At 45.0% G+C, this 20492-nt stretch overlaps 1 protein-coding gene across 1 annotated transcript in view; it reads right to left on the reverse strand.

Annotated features, from left to right (window-relative positions):
• Positions 1–20492, reverse strand: part of iqch (IQ motif containing H) — a 188260-nt gene that overhangs the window by 83272 nt on the left and 84496 nt on the right. The window contains exons 14-15 of the mRNA XM_045706147.2: positions 15069–15341; positions 13500–13688 (exon numbers count right to left, since the gene is read on the reverse strand). Coding sequence (XP_045562103.2) covers positions 13500–13688; positions 15069–15341 — 462 coding nt within the window. The remainder of the gene's footprint in view (positions 1–13499; positions 13689–15068; positions 15342–20492) is intronic.

Here is a 20492-nt window from a genome sequence, read left to right on the forward strand (position 1 = left end):
ATGGGCTATTTACAGATGGGTTGTGTACAGATGGGCTATTTACAGATGGGTTGTGTACAGATGGGCTATTTACAGATGGGCTGTGTACAGATGGGCTGTGTACAGCTGGGCTGTGTACAGATGGGCTGTGTATAGATGGGCTATTTACAGATGGGCTATTTACAGATGGGCTGTGTACAGATGGGCTGTGTACAGATGGGCTGTGTACAGCTGGGCTGTGTACAGCTGCAGCGATCGGTCTGGTAAGTTGTCAGTATTGTGGTTCATCATATAACTTCAGGAGATGTTTTGCTCGTTGTGTAAAGGCTAGGCACAGTCAGACTGTCATATGTCTTGTTCTTATGTTATCTGAGGGACTCAAACATTCAAACAAAATCAAAATCGGTGCCCCAAGCCACAACATTTTTTTGCATTTTAGATTCTGGCTGACTGTCTAGTTTTTATTTTGGTGGTTATTAGTTCTCAAAGATGATCTAATTTAAAAAATATATTGGTCCATTATCTTTTATACATACTTTAAATCTGGTTTTAGTCGTTTAAATCTTAAAAACACATTGTTTTGGGTGGGGGTAAAAGCATTTCTACACACAGTAAGTGCTTCAATTGCTAACTGCTACACAACTGCTTACGCCTTCACCTTGATATGCAGTTTAATTGACAATAAACTTCAAAATAAAATGTTATGTAAATTGGTACAGGTACTTTGGGGCCTAGTGGTTAGAGCGTCCCTGAGCTGACAAGGTAAAACATCTGTCGTTCTGCCCCCTGAACAAGGCAGTTTAACCCCACTGTTCCCCGGTAGGCCGTCATTGTATATAAGAATTTGTTCTTAACTGACTTGCCTCGTTAAATAAAGGTTAAATAAAGGTTAAATAAAAGGTAAAATAAAAGAAAATTGAAAAGAAAAATGGTCATGTAAACAGGAATTTAGAAAGCATTTGAATGAACAAATACCATTTTTGGGGGGGGGCATAGTCTCCCTGTGCATTATAACATTTTTTCTCTCTAGTTAATGAGAGAAGAAATGTGTTGAAAGCTCTCGAAACATTACGTCTAGAATACAAATGTTGTTGTTGGGTTTTTTTTTTTTGTTTTTTGGTTTTCTATGTTTGTAAAAGTGTTATTTTATTGACTCCAGTCCAACAGCCAGAAGCATTACTGGTTCACTGTGAGTGGATTCTGTCTGGCTTCACTGAACATCAGACTGAATGAGGGCGTTAGGACGTTGATATCAGACCTGCTGGGTTCAAACACTATTCAAAATATTTCAAAAAATACTTTTGAGTGCTCTAGCCTCACAGGAGTGTTTGCTCTAGCCTCACAGGAGTGTTTGCTCTAGCCTCACAGGAGTGTTTGCTCTAGCCTCACAGGAGTGTTTGCTCTAGCCTCACAGGAGTGTTTGCTCTAGCCTCACAGGAGTGTTTGCTCTAGCCTCACAGGAGTGTTTGCTCTAGCCTCACAGGAGTGTTTGCTCTAGCCTCACAGGAGTGCCAGATGGGCGGGGGAGTTTGAAAGTGTTGAGACTATTCTATTGGTCCATTAACTCAGTCAAGCTCAATCTAGCCCAGATAAAATATTTGAAATGATTTCGAATACTACTTGAACTCAGATCTGATGTTGGTATTTCTGTCATGTACCAGTCATCATCATATTCCAGTACTGTGTGTGTGTGTGTGTGTGTGTGTGTGTACTGTAAGATCCAGGGTCAACAACACGTTACCACAGCGATTCCGCCTCGCTACACGCCATAAAGCACACAATGGTGCTGCAAAAAAGATGTAAAGGACGGAAACAACGGTTGTCGTTAGTTCTCAACGGAAGAGCGACCTCACCCCAAGACTTTCCTTATAGATGACCTTCACAGAGGGACAGCGGGGGGGGGGGGGGGGTAGATGAGGGGAGAAAGGGAAAGGGAGGAATTTTATTTAGCAATACTTTATTCGGACTTAAACTACGAGCTACACTCTGTGAGAGGATCGAAGCCTTGCTTGGTGTGTGTCCACATAAAGCGGAGATATCTGGCCATAAATAAAACAGCTACTACTCCGGCTGAGAGCCATATAAACTCAGCAAAAAAAAAGAAACGTCCCTTTTTCAGGACCCTGTCTTTCAAAGATAATTCGTTAAAAATCCAAATAACTTCACAGATCTTCATTGTAAAGGGTTTAAACACTGTTCACTTGCACATAAACAATTAATGAACATGGACCTGTGGAACGGTCGTTAAGACACTAACAGCTTACAGACGGTAGGCAATTAAGGTCACAGTTATGAAAACTTAGGACACTAAAGAGGCCTTTCTACTGACTCTGAAAAACACCAAAAGAAAGATGCCCAGGGTCCCTGCTCATCTGCGTGAACGTGCCTTAGGCATGCTGCAAGGAGGTATGAGGACTGCAGATGTGGCCAGGGAAATAAATTGCAATGTCCGTACTGTGAGACGCCTAAGACAGCGCTACAGGGAGACAGGACGGACAGCTGATCATCCTCGCAGTGGCAGACCACGTGTAACAACACCTGCACAGGATCGGTACATCCGAACATCACACCTGCTGGACAGGTACAGGATGGCAACAACAACTGCCCGAGTTACACCAGGAAAGCACAATCCCTCCATCAGTGCTCAGACTGTCCGCAATAGGCTGAGAGAGGCTGGACTGAGGGCTTGTAGGCCTGTTGTAAGGCAGGTCCTCACCAGACATCACCGGCAACAACGTCGCCTATGGGCACAAACCCACCGTAGCTGGACCAGACAGGACTGGCAGAAACTGCTCTTCTCTGACGAGTTGCGGTTTTGTCTCACCAGGGGTGATGGTCGGATTCGCGTTTATTGTCGGAGGAATGAGCATTACACCGAGGCCTGTACTCTGGAGCGGGATCGATTTGGAGGTGGAGGGTCCATCATGGTCTGGGGCGGTGTGTCACAGCATCATCGGACTGAGCTTGTTGTCATTGCAGGCAATCTCTACGCTGTGCGTTACAGGGAAGACATCCTCCTCCCTCATGTGGTACCCTTCCTGCAGGCTCATCCTGACATGACCCTCCAGCATGACAATGCCACCAGCCATACTGCGTCGGGGATTCCTGCTGCGTGATGTCAGTGTTCTGCCATGGCCAGCGAAGAGCCTGGATCTCAATCCCACTGAGCACGTCTGGGACCTGTTGGATCGGAGAGTGAGGGCTAGGGCCATTCCCCCCCAGAAATGTCCAGGAACTTGCATGAGCCTTGGTGGAAGAGTGGGGTAACATCTCACAGCAAGAACTGGCAAATCTGGTGCAGTCCGTGAGGAGGAGATGCACTGCAGTACTTAATGCAGCTGGTGGCCACACCAGATACTGACTGTTACTTTTGATTTTGACCCCCCCTTTGTTCAGGGACACATTATTCAATTTCTGTTAGTCACATGTCTGTGGAACTTGTTCAGTTTATGTCTCAGTTGTTGAATCTTGTTATGTTCATACAAATATTTACACACGTTAAGTTTGCTGAAAATAAACGCAGTTGACAGTGAGGACGTTTCTTATTTTTGCTGAGTTTATTCACATCTATATGCATGGCTGTGCTTCTGCTCTTCTGATTGGTGTTCGATCTGTCCGTTAGGCACTGGAACATATGAGGAATGTTTCATGTCTTCAGTCTGACACGAGGAACTGAGCAGTCTACTAGTAGTGCACTACTTCTCTATGGGGCTCTGGTCCAAAGTAGTGCACTACTTCTCTATGGTGCTCTGGTCCAAAGTAGTGCACTACTTCTCTATGGGGCTCTGGTCCAAAGTAGTGCACTACTTCTCTATGGGGCTCTGGTCCAAAGTAGTGCACTACTTCTCTATGGGGCTCTGGTCCAAAGTAGTGCACTACTTCTCTATGGGGCTCTGGTCCAAAGTAGTGCACTACTTCTCTATGGTGCTCTGGTCCAAAGTAGTGCACTACTTCTCTATGGGGCTCTGGTCCAAAGTAGTGCACTACTTCTCTATGGGGCTCTGGTCCAAAGTAGTGCACTACTTCTCTATGGGGCTCTGGTCCAAAGTAGTGCACTACTTCTCTATGGGGCTCTGGTCCAAAGTAGTGCACTACTTCTCTATGGGGCTCTGGTCCAAAGTAGTGCACTACTTCTCTATGGGGCTCTGGTCCAAAGTAGTGCACTACTTCTCTATGGGGCTCTGGTCCAAAGTAGTGCACTACTTCTCTATGGGGCTCTGGTCCAAAGTAGTGCACTACTTCTCTATGGGGCTCTGGTCCAAAGTAGTCCACTACTTCTCTATGGGGCTCTGGTCCAAAGTAGTGCACTACTTCTCTATGGGCTCTGGTCCAAAGTAGTGCACTACTTCTCTATGGGGCTCTGGTCCAAAGTAGTGCACTACTTCTCTATGGGGCTCTGGTCCAAAGTAGTGCACTACTTCTCTATGGGGCTCTGGTCCAAAGTAGTGCACTACTTCTCTATGGGGCTCTGGTCCAAAGTAGTGCACTACTTCTCTATGGGGCTCTGGTCCAAAGTAGTGCACTACTTCTCTATGGGGCTCTGGTCCAAAGTAGTCCACTACTTCTCTATGGGGCTCTGGTCCAAAGTAGTGCACTACTTCTCTATGGGGCTCTGGTCCAAAGTAGTGCACTACTTCTCTATGGGCTCTGGTCCAAAGTAGTGCACTACTTCTCTATGGGGCTCTGGTCCAAAGTAGTGCACTACTTCTCTATGGGGCTCTGGTCCAAAGTAGTGCACTACTTCTCTATGGGGCTCTGGTCCAAAGTAGTGCACTACTTCTCTATGGGGCTCTGGTCCAAAGTAGTGCACTACTTCTCTATGGGGCTCTGGTCCAAAGTAGTGCACTACTTCTCTATGGGGCTCTGGTCCAAAGTAGTGCACTACTTCTCTATGGGGCTCTGGTCCAAAGTAGTGCACTACTTCTCTATGGGGCTCTGGTCCAAAGTAGTGCACTACTTCTCTATGGGGCTCTGGTCCAAAGTAGTCCACTACTTCTCTATGGGGCTCTGGTCCAAAGTAGTGCACTACTTCTCTATGGGGCTCTGGTCCAAAGTAGTGCACTACTTCTCTATGGGCTCTGGTCCAAAGTAGTGCACTACTTCTCTATGGGGCTCTGGTCCAAAGTAGTGCACTACTTCTCTATGGGGCTCTGGTCCAAAGTAGTGCACTACTTCTCTATGGGGCTCTGGTCCAAAGTAGTGCACTACTTCTCTATGGGGCTCTGGTCCAAAGTAGTCCACTACTTCTCTATGGGGCTCTGGTCCAAAGTAGTGCACTACTTCTCTATGGGGCTCTGGTCCAAAGTAGTGCACTACTTCTCTATGGGGCTCTGGTCCAAAGTAGTCCACTACTTCTCTATGGGGCTCTGGTCCAAAGTAGTGCACTACTTCTCTATGGGGCTCTGGTCCAAAGTAGTGCACTACTTCTCTATGGGGCTCTGGTCCAAAGTAGTGCACTACTTCTCTATGGGGCTCTGGTCCAAAGTAGTGCACTACTTCTCTATGGGGCTCTGGTCCAAAGTAGTGCACTACTTCTCTATGGGGCTCTGGTCCAAAGTAGTGCACTACTTCTCTATGGGGCTCTGGTCCAAAGTAGTGCACTACTTCTCTATGGGGCTCTGGTCCAAAGTAGTGCACTACTTCTCTATGGGGCTCTGGTCCAAAGTAGTGCACTACTTCTCTATGGGGCTCTGGTCCAAAGTAGTCCACTACTTCTCTATGGGGCTCTGGTCCAAAGTAGTGCACTACTTCTCTATGGGGCTCTGGTCCAAAGTAGTGCACTACTTCTCTATGGGCTCTGGTCCAAAGTAGTGCACTACTTCTCTATGGGGCTCTGGTCCAAAGTAGTGCACTACTTCTCTATGGGGCTCTGGTCCAAAGTAGTGCACTACTTCTCTATGGGGCTCTGGTCCAAAGTAGTGCACTACTTCTCTATGGGGCTCTGGTCCAAAGTAGTCCACTACTTCTCTATGGGGCTCTGGTCCAAAGTAGTGCACTACTTCTCTATGGGGCTCTGGTCCAAAGTAGTGCACTACTTCTCTATGGGGCTCTGGTCCAAAGTAGTCCACTACTTCTCTATGGGGCTCTGGTCCAAAGTAGTGCACTACTTCTCTATGGGGCTCTGGTCCAAAGTAGTGCACTACTTCTCTATGGGCTCTGGTCCAAAGTAGTGCACTACTTCTCTATGGGGCTCTGGTCCAAAGTAGTGCACTACTTCTCTATGGGGCTCTGGTCCAAAGTAGTGCACTACTTCTCTATGGGGCTCTGGTCCAAAGTAGTGCACTACTTCTCTATGGGGCTCTGGTCCAAAGTAGTGCACTACTTCTCTATGGGGCTCTGGTCCAAAGTAGTGCACTACTTCTCTATGGGGCTCTGGTCCAAAGTAGTGCACTACTTCTCTATGGGGCTCTGGTCCAAAGTAGTGCACTACTTCTCTATGGGGCTCTGGTCCAAAGTAGTGCACTACTTCTCTATGGGGCTCTGGTCCAAAGTAGTGCACTACTTCTCTATGGGGCTCTGGTCCAAAGTAGTGCACTACTTCTCTATGGGGCTCTGGTCCAAAGTAGTGCACTACTTCTCTATGGGGCTCTGGTCCAAAGTAGTGCACTACTTCTCTATGGGGCTCTGGTCCAAAGTAGTGCACTACTTCTCTATGGGGCTCTGGTCCAAAGTAGTGCACTACTTCTCTATGGGGCTCTGGTCCAAAGTAGTGCACTACTTCTCTATGGGGCTGTGTGCACCTACTAGATTGTAACAACCTCATGATGGGTACAAGGGAACATTCTAGTATCATGTAGTATCCTAAACCTATCGATGTTAATTAACAATGAGCTGGGTGAATGGAATATAAATGACAGTCATCCAATATGCTGTATATGTCACGAATCCCACCGAAGGTGGATCGCCTGCCTGTTCGGGCGGCGCTCGGCGTTCTACTTTTTCCTTTTCTGTTCTGTTCGGTCTTATTGGTTGGAACCTGTTCCCTGTTGTGTTTCTTGATGTGTGTTTATTTAAGCCTGTTAAACCCGCCCAGGTTCGTGCGGGATTATTTCACTGTTTTGTTTTGGATGTGCTGGCTGATGCCTTATTTTCTCTCCGGACTGTTTTGCCCTGTGTGTTGGGTTGGTCTTTCTTATTACGCGCCATTCTGTTTTGGCGTGACCGTGTTGTGCCAGAGAAGATAAAGACGTGACACTTCCCTGTGGCTCAGTTGGTAGAGCATGGTGTTTTGCAACGCCAGGGTTGTGGGTTCGATTCCCACAGGGGGGCCAGTACAAAAACAAAAAAAAATTAAAATAATGCATGAAATGAAATGTATGTATTCACTACTGTAAGTCGCTCTGGATAAGAGCGTCTGCTAAATGACTAAAAATGTACCCTCTGCTCTCTGCGTCTGACTCCAACCACCTAGAATCTTTGTCAGTATAGAAACAAGGCCACTACTGGTGTGGTTGAATATATTCTGTGACTATTGTCTTCTTGTTGTCTCTGCCTTATATATATATCAAAAAGGTGGCATATGAACTAATATTATAGAGAAAACAATGCAATTATCACAACCACAGGTCGTCATAGGGCTTTTTACCCCCCCCCCCTGGCTTGGCTTCCCCATTGATTTTAGCCACGCACACTGATACTGTGATTGTGACCCGTTTCCTTGAATAATAATTGAGCTCTGTTTGCAGACAACACAACAGAAAGAGAAAAGACTCCATATCTGTTGATGCTATTAAACACCCTCTTTTGTTCTCTCGTGCCTAATGATCCATGTATGCCGTCTAGGGCTGTGTGTGTGTGTGTGTGTGTGTGTGTGTGTGTGTGTGTGTGTGTGTGTGTGTGTGTGTGTGTGTGTGTGTGTGTGTCTGTTTGTGTATAAAACTCTACGGATCTGCACGTCTTTTAACACACACACACATCTTCATAACCTATCTTCCTGTTGAATGGTGGTGGTTTGCCCTGGAGGCTAAATTATGTTGGCTACTAGCAGGGTTTATAAAGAAGGCTGGACCTCAAAAATGTTTCTCTCTGAATGCCCCAGCTATCCCTCCCTCTCCAGGCCTATCCTGCTGCTACAATCGTCTGTCTGTCAGTCTGTCTGTCTGTCTGTCTGTCTGTCTGTCTGTCTGTCTGTCTGTCTGTCTGTCTGTCTGTCTGTCTGTCTGTCTGTCTGTCTGTCTGTCTGTCTGTCTGTCTGTCTGTCTGTCTGTCTGTCTGTGTCTCTCTCTCTCTCTCTCTCTCTCTCTCTCTCTCTCTCTCTCTCTCTCTCTCATTAGATAGTGACAGTATTAAACAGATAATTTCAAAAGGTTATTCGCCACATTGTCCTATATTTATTTATTTTAATCCCAGGTCCCCGTCCCCGCAGGAGGCCTTTTGCCTTTTGGTGGTAATAATAATATACATTGAACAAAAATATAACAACAAATTGTAAGATTTTACTGAGTTACAGTTGATATAAGGAACTCATTTGATTTAAATAAATTCATTAGGTCCTAATCTATGGATTTCACATCACTGGGAATACAGATATGCCCTAATCTATGGATTTCACATCACTGGGAATACAGATATGCCCTAATCTATGGATTTCACATGACTGGGAATACAGATATGCCCTAATCTATGGATTTCACATGTCTGGGAATACAGATATGCCCTAATCTATGGATTTCACATGTCTGGGAATACAGATTTTCCCTAATCTATGGATTTCACATGGCTGGGAAAACAGATATGCCCTAATCTATGGATTTCACATGGCTGGGAATACAGATATGCCCTAATCTATGGATTTCACATGGCTGGGAATACAGATATGCCCTAATCTATGGATTTCACATGACTGGGAATACAGCTATGCCCTAATCTATGGATTTCACATGGCTCGGAATACAGATATGCCCTAATCTATGGATTTCACATGACTGGGAATACAGATATGAATCTGTTGGTCACAGATACCTTTAAAAAAGGTAGGGGTGTGGATCAGAAAACCAGTCAGTATCTGGTGTCTCCACCATTTGCCTCATGCAGCGCGACACATCTCCTTCACATAGAGTTGATCAGGCTGTTGATTGTGGCCTGAGGAATGTTGTCCCACTCCTTATCAATGGCTGTGTAAATATATTGATATATATATATATATACAGTACCAGTCAATAGTTTTACAACACTTACTCATTCAAGGGTTTTTCTTTATTTTTTACTATTTTTCTACATTGTAGAATAATAGTGAAGACGTCAAAACTATGAAATAACACATATGGAATAATTTAGTAACCAGAAAAGGGTTAAACAAATCAAAATATATTTTATATTTGAGACTATGTGTTATTTCATAGTTTTGATGTCTTCACTATTATTCTATAATGTAGAAAATAGTAAGAATAAAGAAAAACCCTTGAATGAGTAAGTGTCCAAACTTTTGACTGGTATTGTATGTCAATTAGATATTTCTGTATTTCTAAAAATATGTTTTCTCTTTTTTCATTATGGGGTATTGTGATGTCATTATGGGGTATTGTGATGTCATTATGGGTTATTGCGATGTCATTATGGGTTATTGCGATGTCATTATGGGGTATTGTGATGTCATTATGGGGTATTGTGATGTCATTATGGGGTATTGTGATGTCATTATGGGTTATTGTGACGTCATTATGGGGTATTGTGATGTCATTATGGGGTATTGTGATGTCATTATGGGGTATTGTGATGTCATTATGGGGTGTAGATGTGTGTAGATTGATGAGACAGAAAAAAAAAGATTTAATCCATTTTGAATTCAGGCTGTAACACAACAAAATGTGGAATAAGTCACAGGGTATGAATACTTTCTGAATGCACTGCGTATGCTTTCACTTCAAAAGAGCACAGATGACCAGTATTTTCTGTGTTTCCTGTAGAAGACTATGGACACCCTCACACACACACATGAACTGAACAGACTTTTGTGTCGTCACATGAGAGTGGGACAGGAGAGCGCCAGAGCAACAGTCTCTAAGAGCGACAGTCTCTAAAAGTGACAGTCTCTAAGAGCGACAGTCTCTAAGAGCGACAGTCTCTAAGGTAAACTCTAACCTGTCACTGTCTAACACGGTGAGTGAGTGGCTTCATTCAACCAGCCAGCTTGCTGTTCTCCTCACTCTGCTTTATTCACCTAAGTAATGGATAACAGGACATTGTGTCATTGTGGCTCTAGGGAGGAGGCTGAGGATACTGAACTGCAGAGATCTACACTAAGCTTATTAGTTAACCTCTTACGACACCAATCGCATAGGGGGCAGTATTGTCACTTTCGGATGAAATACGTGCCCATATTAAACTGCCTCCTAATCAAACTCAGAATCTAGGATATGCATATTATTAGTAAATTTGGATAGAAAACACTATGAAGTTTTTAAAACTGTTTGAATGATGTCTGTGAGTATAACAGAACTCATATGGCAGGCAAAAACCTGAGAAAAATCCTACCAGGAAGTGGAAATCTGATGCGTGGAATCTTTCCAAGTCATTGCCTATCAAACACACAGTGACTAAGGATTCATTGTGCACTTCCTAAGGCTTCCACTAGATGTCAACAGTCTTTAGAAAGTTGTTTGAGGCGTCTATGATGAACAGAGAGCGAACAAGAAGGTGGGGAAGTTGTTGACCCAGGGAAGGACATAAGTTCATTGGCGCGCATTCATGTGAGATGTAGCTGTGTTCCAAAACGTTTTTTCAAGACACTGGAATCGTCCGGTTGGAATATTATTGAAGTTCTAAGTGAAAAAAGGCCCTAAAGATTGATGCTTTACAACGTTTGACATGTTTGAAAGAACGTAAATAGAACTTTCTTTACTTTTCGTCGTGACATTTTCCGTGCGCTTCCTACACTTGGAGTAGCTAACTGAACGCGCAAACAACAAGGAGCTATTTGGACATAAATTATGGAGTTCAGCACAAAAAAAAAAGAAATGTATGCATTCACTACTGTAAGTCGCTCTGGATAAGAGCGTCTGCTAAATGACTAAAATGTTAAAAAAAAAAAAAAAAAAATGAGTTTATCGAACAAAACTACATTTATTGTGGACCTGGGATTCCTGGAAATGCCTTCTGATGAATATGATCAAAGGTAAGTGAATATTTCTAATGCTATTTATGATTTTAGATGACTCCAAAATGGCGGGTAACTGTATTGCCTAGTGTATTTTTCTGAGCGCTGTACTCAGATTATTGCAAAGTGTGCTTTCCCCGTGAAGCTTTTTGATATCTGTCACAGCGGTTGCATAAAGGAGATGTTCATCTATAATTCTTTGAATAACAGTTTAATATTTTATCAACGTTTATGACGAGTATTTTTGTAAATTGTTGTGCTGATTCACTGGCAGTATTGGAGGCAAAATATTTTCTGAATGTCACGCGCCAATGTAAAATGCTGTTTTTGGATATAAATATCAACTTGATCTAACAAAAAATTCATGTATTGTGTAACATGATGTCCTAGGAGTGTCATCTGATGAAGATCATCAAAGGTTAGTGCTTCATTTAGCTGTGTTTTGGGTATTTGTGATGCATCTAGTTGCTTGGAAAATGGCTGTGTGGTTATTTGTGTCTATGTACTCTCCTAACATAATCTAATGTTTTGCTTTCACTGTAAAGCCTTTTTGAAATCGGACAACGTGGTTCGATTTAGGAGAGGTGTATCTATAAAATGGTGTAAAATAGTCGTATGTTTGAGAAATTGAAATTATTAGATTTGTGGTTTTGAATTTGGCGCTCTGATTTTTCACTGCCTATTGTCAAACTCAGTCCCGCTGACGGGATTGGTGTCTTCTGAATTAAGATAAGAATTTCCACTAAGACTATAAGTTAAGATAAGACTTTCCACTAAGACTATAAGTTAAGATAAGACTTACCACTAAGACTATAAGTTAAGATAAGACTTACCACAAAGACTATAAGTTAAGATAAGACTTACCACAAAGACTATAAGTTAAGTTAAGACTTTCCACTAAGACTATAAGTTAAGATAAGACTTACCACAAAGACTATAAGTTAAGATAAGACTTTCCACTAAGATTAGAAGTTAAGACTTTCCACAAAGACTATAAGTTAAGATAAGACTTTCCACTAAGACTATTAGTTAAGATAAGACTTTCCACTAAGACTATAAGTTAAGATAAGACTTACCACAAAGACTATAAGTTAAGATAAGACTTTCCACTAAGACTATAAGTTAAGATAAGACTTTCCACTAAGATTAGAAGTTAAGACTTTCCACAAAGACTATAAATTAAGATTTTCCACTAACACTATAAGTTAAGATAAGACTTTCCACTAAGACAAAAGCTACGATAAGACTTTCCACTAAGACTATTAGTTAAGATAAGACTTTCCAATAAGACTATTAGTTAAGATAAGACTTTCCACTAAGACTACAAGTTAAGATAAGACTTTCAGTCTCCTTGCTGACTATCCATTAGGACATGCCACTCTCTGACCTTACAGTGACCTATGCAGTGGCTCCATCTCTTTGGCAACCGGCAGGTTGTAGTTACCAAATCCTAGACCGTGAAATTACCAAATCCTAGACCGTGTAGTTACCAAATCCTAGACCGTGTAGTTACCAAATCCTAGACCGTGTAGTTACCAAATCCTAGACCGTGTAATTACCAAATCCTAGACCGTGTAATTACCAAATCCTAGACCGTGAGACCTTGTAGTTACCAAATCCTAGACCGTGTAATTACCCAAATCCTAGACCGTGAGATCTTGTAATTACCAAATCCTAGACCTTGTAGTTACCAAATCCTAGACCGTGTAGTTACCAAATCCTAGACCGTGTAGTTACCAAATCCTAGACCGTGAGACCGTGTAATTACCAAATCCTAGACCTTGTAGTTACCAAATCCTAGACCGTGTAGTTACCAAATCCTAGACCGTGAGACCGTGTAATTACCAAATCCTAGACCGTGTAATTACCAAATCCTAGACCGTGTAATTACCAAATCCTAGACCGTGTAGTTACCAAATCCTAGACCGTGTAATTACCAAATCCTAGACCGTGTAGTTACCAAATCCTAGACCGTGTAATTACCAAATCCTAGACCGTGTAATTACCAAATCCTAGACCGTGTAATTACCCAAATCCTGGACCGTGAGACCTTGTAATTACCAAATCCTAGACCGTGTAATTACCAAATCCTAGACCGTGTAGTTACCAAATCCTAGACCGTGTAATTACCAAATCCTAGACCGTGTAATTACCAAATCCTAGACCGTGTAGTTACCAAATCCTAGACCGTGTAATTACCAAATCCTAGACCGTGTAATTACCAAATCCTAGACCGTGTAATTACCAAATCCTAGACCGTGTAATTACCAAATCCTAGACTGTGAGACCGTGAGACCTTGTAATTACCCAAATCCTAGACCGCGAGCAGTTTAGGCACTTAACCCTTAAATTCCTCCAGTGTTCAGGACTGTGGTTATCATAGTGGTGTGACAGGTGAAAGGTCATAGTGTGTGATCCACCCTACCTGAGCCCAGGCCTTCCGCCAGCGTTCAGGACTGTGATGGCTGTACTCCTGCTGAGCCCAGGTAGAGCAGTTCAGGTGAGACACATCGCAGTATGCTGTGCCCCGCCCACCCATCTCAGAGTCCATCTTGAAGAGCCAGCGCCTCACCTCCATGTGGTCTGTCATCAGCTGGGCCAGGGTTTCATGGAGCTGGGGAGAGAGGAAACAGAGAGGGGGAGAGAGAGATCAGACCAAACCAAACACAATTAGACCCAACCAAATCATGAGAAAACAAAAAAGATAATTACTTGACACATTGGAAAGAATTAACAAAAAAACTGAGTAAACTAGAATGCTATTTGTCCCTAAACAGAGAGTACACAGTGGCAGAATACCTGACCACTGTGACTGACCCAAACTTAAGGAAAGCTTTGACTATGTACAGCCTCAGTGAGCATAGCCTTGCTATTGAGAAAGGCCACTGTAGGCAGACCTGGCTCTCAAGAGAAGACAGGCTATGTGCAACACTGCCCACAAAATGAGGTGGAAACTGAGCTGCACTTCCTAACCTCCTGCCAAATGTATGACCATATTAGAGACACATATTCCTCTCAGATTACACAGATCCACAAGGAATTCAAAAACTCCCATATCTACTGGGTGAAATACCACAGTGTGCCATCACAGCAGCAAGATGTGTGACCTGTTGCCACAAGAAAAGGGCAACCAGTGAAGAACAAACACCATTGTAAATACAACCCATATTTTTGTTTATTTATCTTCCCTTTTGTACTTCAACTATTTGCACATCGTTACAACCCTGTACATAGTCAAAATATGACATTTGAAATGTCTCTATTCTTTTGGAACTTTTGTGAGTGTAATGTTTACTGGTCATTTTTTATTGTTTATTTCACTTTTTGTTTATTATCCATTTTGCTTGTTTTGCCAATGTAAACATACAGTATGTTTCCCATACCAATAAAGTATGCTTCCCATACCAAGAAAGCCATTTTTTTTTTTTTTTACATTTTTACATTTTAGTCATTTAGCTACTACTTACAGTAGTGAATGCATACATTTCATTTTAATTTCATGCATTAAAAAAAAAAATAAAATTATACTGGCCCCCCGTGGGAATCGAACCCACAACCCTGGCGTTGCACACACCATGCTCTACCAACTGAGCCACAGGGAACTGAATTGATAAAGAGAAGAAGAATACCTGTTGAATTGATAGAGAGAAGAAGAAGAATACCTGTTGAATTGATAGAGAGAAGAAGAAGAATACCTGTTGAATTGATATAGAGAGAAGAAGAAGAATACCTGTTGAATTGATAGAGAGAAGAAGAAGAATACCTGTTGAATTGATAGAGAGAAGAAGAAGAATACCTGTTGAATTGATAGAGAGAAGAAGAAGAATACCTGTTGAATTGATAGAGAGAAGAAGAAGAATACCTGTTGAATTGATAGAGAGAAGAAGCAGAATACCTGTTGAATTGATAGAGAGAAGAAGAAGAATACCTGTTGAATTGATAGAGAGAAGAAGAAGAATACCTGTTGAATTGATAGAGAGAAGAAGAAGAATACCTGTTGTAAGGAGTATATGTCCCACTGTCCCGGGGGCACGGTGACCCCTGCGCCAGTAAAGATCCTCCTGCCTCCGGACTTGGTGCTGTAGAGTCGGGCCACAGCAGGTTCTGGCCCCAGGAGGGGAACCCCCAGCTCATCAGCCACTGCCAGGTCATCTAAGTGGGCCACACCGCCCACCATGTAGGCATGCTGACCCTGGATCAGGTTACGGATTCGTCGTAGGGTTCGAGGGCTGTACTTTAACAGCGTGGACAGACACATGTTGTGGGTCTAGATGGAGCGGAGAGGAAGATAAAAAAAAAAAATTGAGTGTCTATTTGTCTTTTGGGGGGGGGGGGGGGGGTTCTCAGACAGGTACATGCAGGGATGAAATTGAAGGATTATGGGTACTGGCCTGTCTTTAAGCTCTGTAGGCTACCTGTCAACCCAGACAGATACATGCAGGGATGAAATTGAAGGATTATGGGTACTGGCTAACCTGAGAAAGGCTAGTAGGTTGTGATTTCTACTTACAGGCCCTTCCCAACAATACAAAGAGAAAAAAAAATGTTTTCACTAACTATAGTATTTAACAGTCTTATGGCTTGGGGTTAACAGCTGTTCAGGGTCCTTTTCGTTCCATACTTGGTGCACTGGTACTGTTTGCCATGTGGTAACACAGAGAACAGTCTATGACTTGGGGGCTGGCCTGCAACGCACCTCTGCACCGCCGGGAGGCTGTGGCGGGGGCGGCCCCGTGTGTACGGGCGACGCCCCCCGAGCGCCTTCCTCTGACACCGCCGGGTGGGCCTGGATGGCGGGAGGCGGCCCCAGGGTCCTGGGCCGCGCCACCGTGGCAGGGAGTCGGCCCCAGTGATGTACTGGGCTGTACGCACTACCCTCTGTAGCGCCTTGCTGTCGGATGCCAAGCAGTTGCCATACCAAGCTGTGATGCAACCAGTCAAGATGCTCTCAATGGTGCAGCTAAAAATCTTTTTTGAGGTTCTGAGGGCCCCTGCCAAATCTTTTCAGCTTCCTGAGGAGAAAAAGGTGTTGTCGTGCCCTCTTTACAACTGTCTTGGTGTGTGTGGACTTTGATAATTCCTTAGTGATGTGGACACCAAGGAACTTGAAGCCCTCGACAAGCTCCACTACAGCCCCTCTGTTTCCTGTAGTCCACGATAATCTCCTTTGTCTTGCTGACGTTGAGGGAGAGGTTGTTGTCCTGGCTCCACACTGACAGGTCTCTGACCTCCTTCCTGTAGTCTTTCTCGGCAAACTTAATGATGACGTTGGAATCATGCGCGGCCACGCAGTCGTGGGGGAACAGGGACTACAGGAGAGGACTAAGCATGCACCCCTGATTGGCGTGTTAAGGGTCAGTTTGATGGATGTGTTGTTGCCTACCCTCACCACATGGGGGCGGCCTGTCAGAAAGTCCAGGATCCAGTTGCAGAGGAAGTTGTTTAATCACAGGGTCCTTAACTTACCGAGTCTGACAAGGTAAAAATCTGTTGCTCTTCCCCTGAGCAAGGCAGTTAACCCACTGTTCCCCGGGCACCGAAGGTGCGGATGTCGATTAAGGCAACCCCCTGCACCTCTGATTCAGAGGGGTTGGGTTAAATGCAGAAGACACATTTCAGTTGAAGGCATTCAGTTGTACAACTGACTAGGTATCCCCCTTTTCCCTTTCCCTTAGTGATGAGCTTTGTGGGCACTATGGTGTTGAACGCTGAGCTGTAGTCAATGAACAGCATTCTCGTGTAGGTGTTCCTTTTGTCCAGATGGGAAAGGGCAGTGTAGAGTGCAATAGAGATTGCGTCATCTGTGGATCTGATGGGGCAGTATGCGAATTGGAGTGGGTCCAGTGTGTCTGGGATGATGGTGTTAATGTGAGTCATGACCAGCCTTTTCAAAGCATTTCATGGCTACAGATGTGATTGGTACAGGGTGATAATAATTTAGACAGGCTACCTTGGAGTTCTTCGGCACAGGGACTACATTTACATTTAAGTCATTTAGCAGACGCTCTTATCCAGAGCGACTTACAAATTGGTGCATTCACCTTATAATATCCAGTGGAACAACCACTTTACAATAGTGCATCTAAATCTTTTAAGGGGGGGTTAGAAGGATTACTTTATCCTATCCCAGGTATTCCTTGAAGAGGTGGGGTTTCAGGTGTCTCCGGAAGGTGGTGATTGACTCCGCTGTCCTGGCGTCGTGAGGGAGCTTGTTCCACCATTGGGGTGCCAGAGCAGCGAACAGTTTTGACTGGGCTGAGCGGGAACTGTGCTTCCTCAGAGGTAGGGAGGCAAGCAGGCCAGAGGTGGATGAACGCAGTGCCCTTGTTTGGGTGTAGGGCCTGATCAGAGCCTGAAGGTACGGAGGTGCCGTTCCCCTCACAGCTCCATAGGCAAGCACCATGGTCTTGTAGCGGATGCGAGCTTCGACTGGAAGCCAGTGGAGAGAGCGGAGGAGCGGGGTGACGTGAGAGAACTTGGGAAGGTTGAACACCAGACGGGCTGCGGCGTTCTGGATGAGTTGTAGGGGTTTAATGGCACAAGCAGGGAGCCCAGCCAACAACGAGTTGCAGTAATCCAGACGGGAGATGACAAGTGCCTGGATTAGGACCTGCGCCGCTTCCTGTGTGAGGCAGGGTCGTACTCTGCGAATGTTGTAGAGCATGAACGTACAGGATCGGGTCACCGCCTTGATGTTAGTGGAGAACGACAGGGTGTTGTCCAGGGTCGGTGGTCTGCTTGAAACATGTAGGTATTACAAATTGGGTCTGGGAAAAGTTGAAAATATCAGTGAAGACACTTTCCAGCTGGTCAGCGCCTGCTCTGAGTACACATCCTGGTAATCCATATGCGGCCGTGTGATTGTTAACATGTTTATAGGTCTTACTCACCTCGGCTACGGAGAGTGATCATACAGTCATCCAGAACAGCTGGTGCTCTCATGAATGGTTCAGCGTTGCTAGCCTAGCATAGAAGGTTTTTATCTTGTCTGGTAGGCTCGCATCACTGGACAGCTCGTGGCTGGGTTTCCCTTTGTATTCCGTGATAATTTGCAAGCCCTGCCACATCCGACAAGCGTCAGAGCCGGTGTAGTAGGATTCGATCTTATTCCTGTATTGATGCTTTGTCTGTTTGATGGTTCGTCGGAGGGCATAGCGAGATTTCTTATAAGCGTACGGATTAGTGTACCGCTCCTTGAAAGCGGCAGCTCTAGCCTTTAGCTCAGTGCGGATGTTGCCTGTAATCCATGGCTTCTGGTTTGGATATGTACGTACGGTCACTGTGGGGATGACGTCGTTGATGCACTTATTAATGAAGCCAAAGCCTTCAGATGAATTCCAGAACATACAGTATTCAGTTTTGCTGCATTAAAGCCACCGGCCACTAGGACTGAGTGAGCATTTTGTTGTTTGCTTATTGCCCTATACAGCTCGCTGAGTGCGGTATTAAATGCCAGCATCGGCTTGTGGCGGTAAATCGACAGCTACAAAAAAGATATACTGAACTATATTATAAAATGCAACATACAACAATTTCAAAGATTTCACAGAGTTACAGTTTATATAAGGAAATCTGTCAACTGAAATAATTTAATTAGGCCATAACCTATGGATTCGTGTGGGTCTTGGAGGGCAGAGGCCCACCCACTTGGTAGCCAGAACAAGCCAATCAGAATTAGATTTTCCCCACAAAAGGGCTTTATTACAGACCCAAATACCCCCCTCCCCCCGATCACGCAGGTGAAGAAGCCGGATGTGGGCGGGGGTGGTGTGGGGGTGGTAGCCAGTGGTGAGGTGGGTGGTAGGTAGCCTAGGGTGGTGTGAGGAGGTGGTAGCCAGGGTGGGTGAGGGGGGTAGCCTAGTGGTTAGAGTGTAGAGGTGGCAGGTAGCCTAGTGGTTAGAGTGTAGAGGAGGTAGGTAGCCTAGTGGTTAGAGTGTAGAGGTGGTAGGTAGCCCCCAGTTGAATAGAGGGTTCCATTGGGACTGCCCATTGGTCTCCTATTTTAAAGGCTGTGGAGTGCCTGTAGGTCTGCTGCCGGATGTGGGCTGGTGTGGTTTACACGTGGTCTGCGGTTTTGAGGCCGGTTGGACGTACTGCCAAATGATCTAAAACGACATTGGAGGCGGCTTATGGTAGAGAAATTAACATGAAATTCTCTGGCAATAGCTCTGGTGGACATTCCAGCAGTCAGAATGGCAATTGCACTGCTCCCTCAAAAAAGCATTGTGTTGTGTGACAAAACTGCACATTTTAGAGTGGCCTTTTATTGTCCCCGGCACAAGGTGCACCTTTGTAATGACCGTGCTGTTTAATCAGCTTCTTGATATTCCACGCCTGTCAGGTGGATGGATTATCTTGGCAAAGGAGAAATACTCACTAACAGGGATGTAAACAAATTTGTGCACAACATTTTAAAGAAATCATATTTCTGGGATCTTTTATTTCAGCTGAAGACAAACACTTTAGATGTTCTGTTTTACGTTTTGTTCAGTGTTGATGAAAACTCTCTTGGTAAAGAATATAGTCTACAGGTTATAGGGAAATTGGATACCTAGTCAGCTGCACAACTGAATGGAGTCAACTGAAAAGTATCTTCTGCATTTAACCTCTGAATCAGAGAGGTGCCTTAATCAATGTGATTGGTGCCCGGGGAGCAGCGGTTGGGGGTTTTACTGCTTAAGGGAAGAACGGCAGTTTTGTCTACCTTGCCCGCTCTGGGATTGAACCAGTGACCTTTCGGTTACTGCCCCCACGCTCTTAACGCCTAGGCTACCTGCCGCCCCTTAACCGCTAGGCTACCTGCCGCACCTTATTAACCGCTAGGCTACCTGCCGCCCCTTAACCGCTAGGCTACCTGCCGCCCCTCTAACCGCTAGGCTACCTGCCGCCCCTCTAACCGCTAGGCTACCTGCCGCCCCTCTAACCGCTAGGCTACCTGCCGCCCCTCTAACCGCTACGCTACCTGCCTCCCCTCTAACCGCTAGGCTACCTGCCTCCCCTTAACCGCTAGGCTACCTGCCGCCCCTCTAACCGCTACGCTACCTGCCTCCCCTCTAACCGCTAGGCTAACTGCCGCCCCTCTAACCGCTAGGCTACCTGCCGCTCCTTAACGGCTAGGCTACCTGCCTCCCCTTAACCGCTAGGCTACCTGCCGCCCCTCTAACCGCTAGGCTACCTGCTGCTCCTTAACCGCTAGGCTACCTGCCACCCCTTAACCGCTAGGCTACCTGCCTCCCCTTATTAACCGCTAGGCTACCTGCCTCCCCTTAACCGCTAGGCTACCTGCCGCCCCTCTAACCACTAGGCTACCTGCCGCCCCTTAACCGCTAGGCTACCTGCCTCCCCTCTAACCACTAGGCTACCTGCCGCCCCTCTAACCACCAGGCTACCTGCCTCCCCTCTAACCACCAGGCTACCT

Source organism: Salmo salar, chromosome 23, assembly GCF_965601325.2.
Source record: "Salmo salar chromosome 23, fSalSal1, whole genome shotgun sequence".
Taxonomy (NCBI): Eukaryota; Metazoa; Chordata; class Actinopteri; order Salmoniformes; family Salmonidae; genus Salmo; species Salmo salar.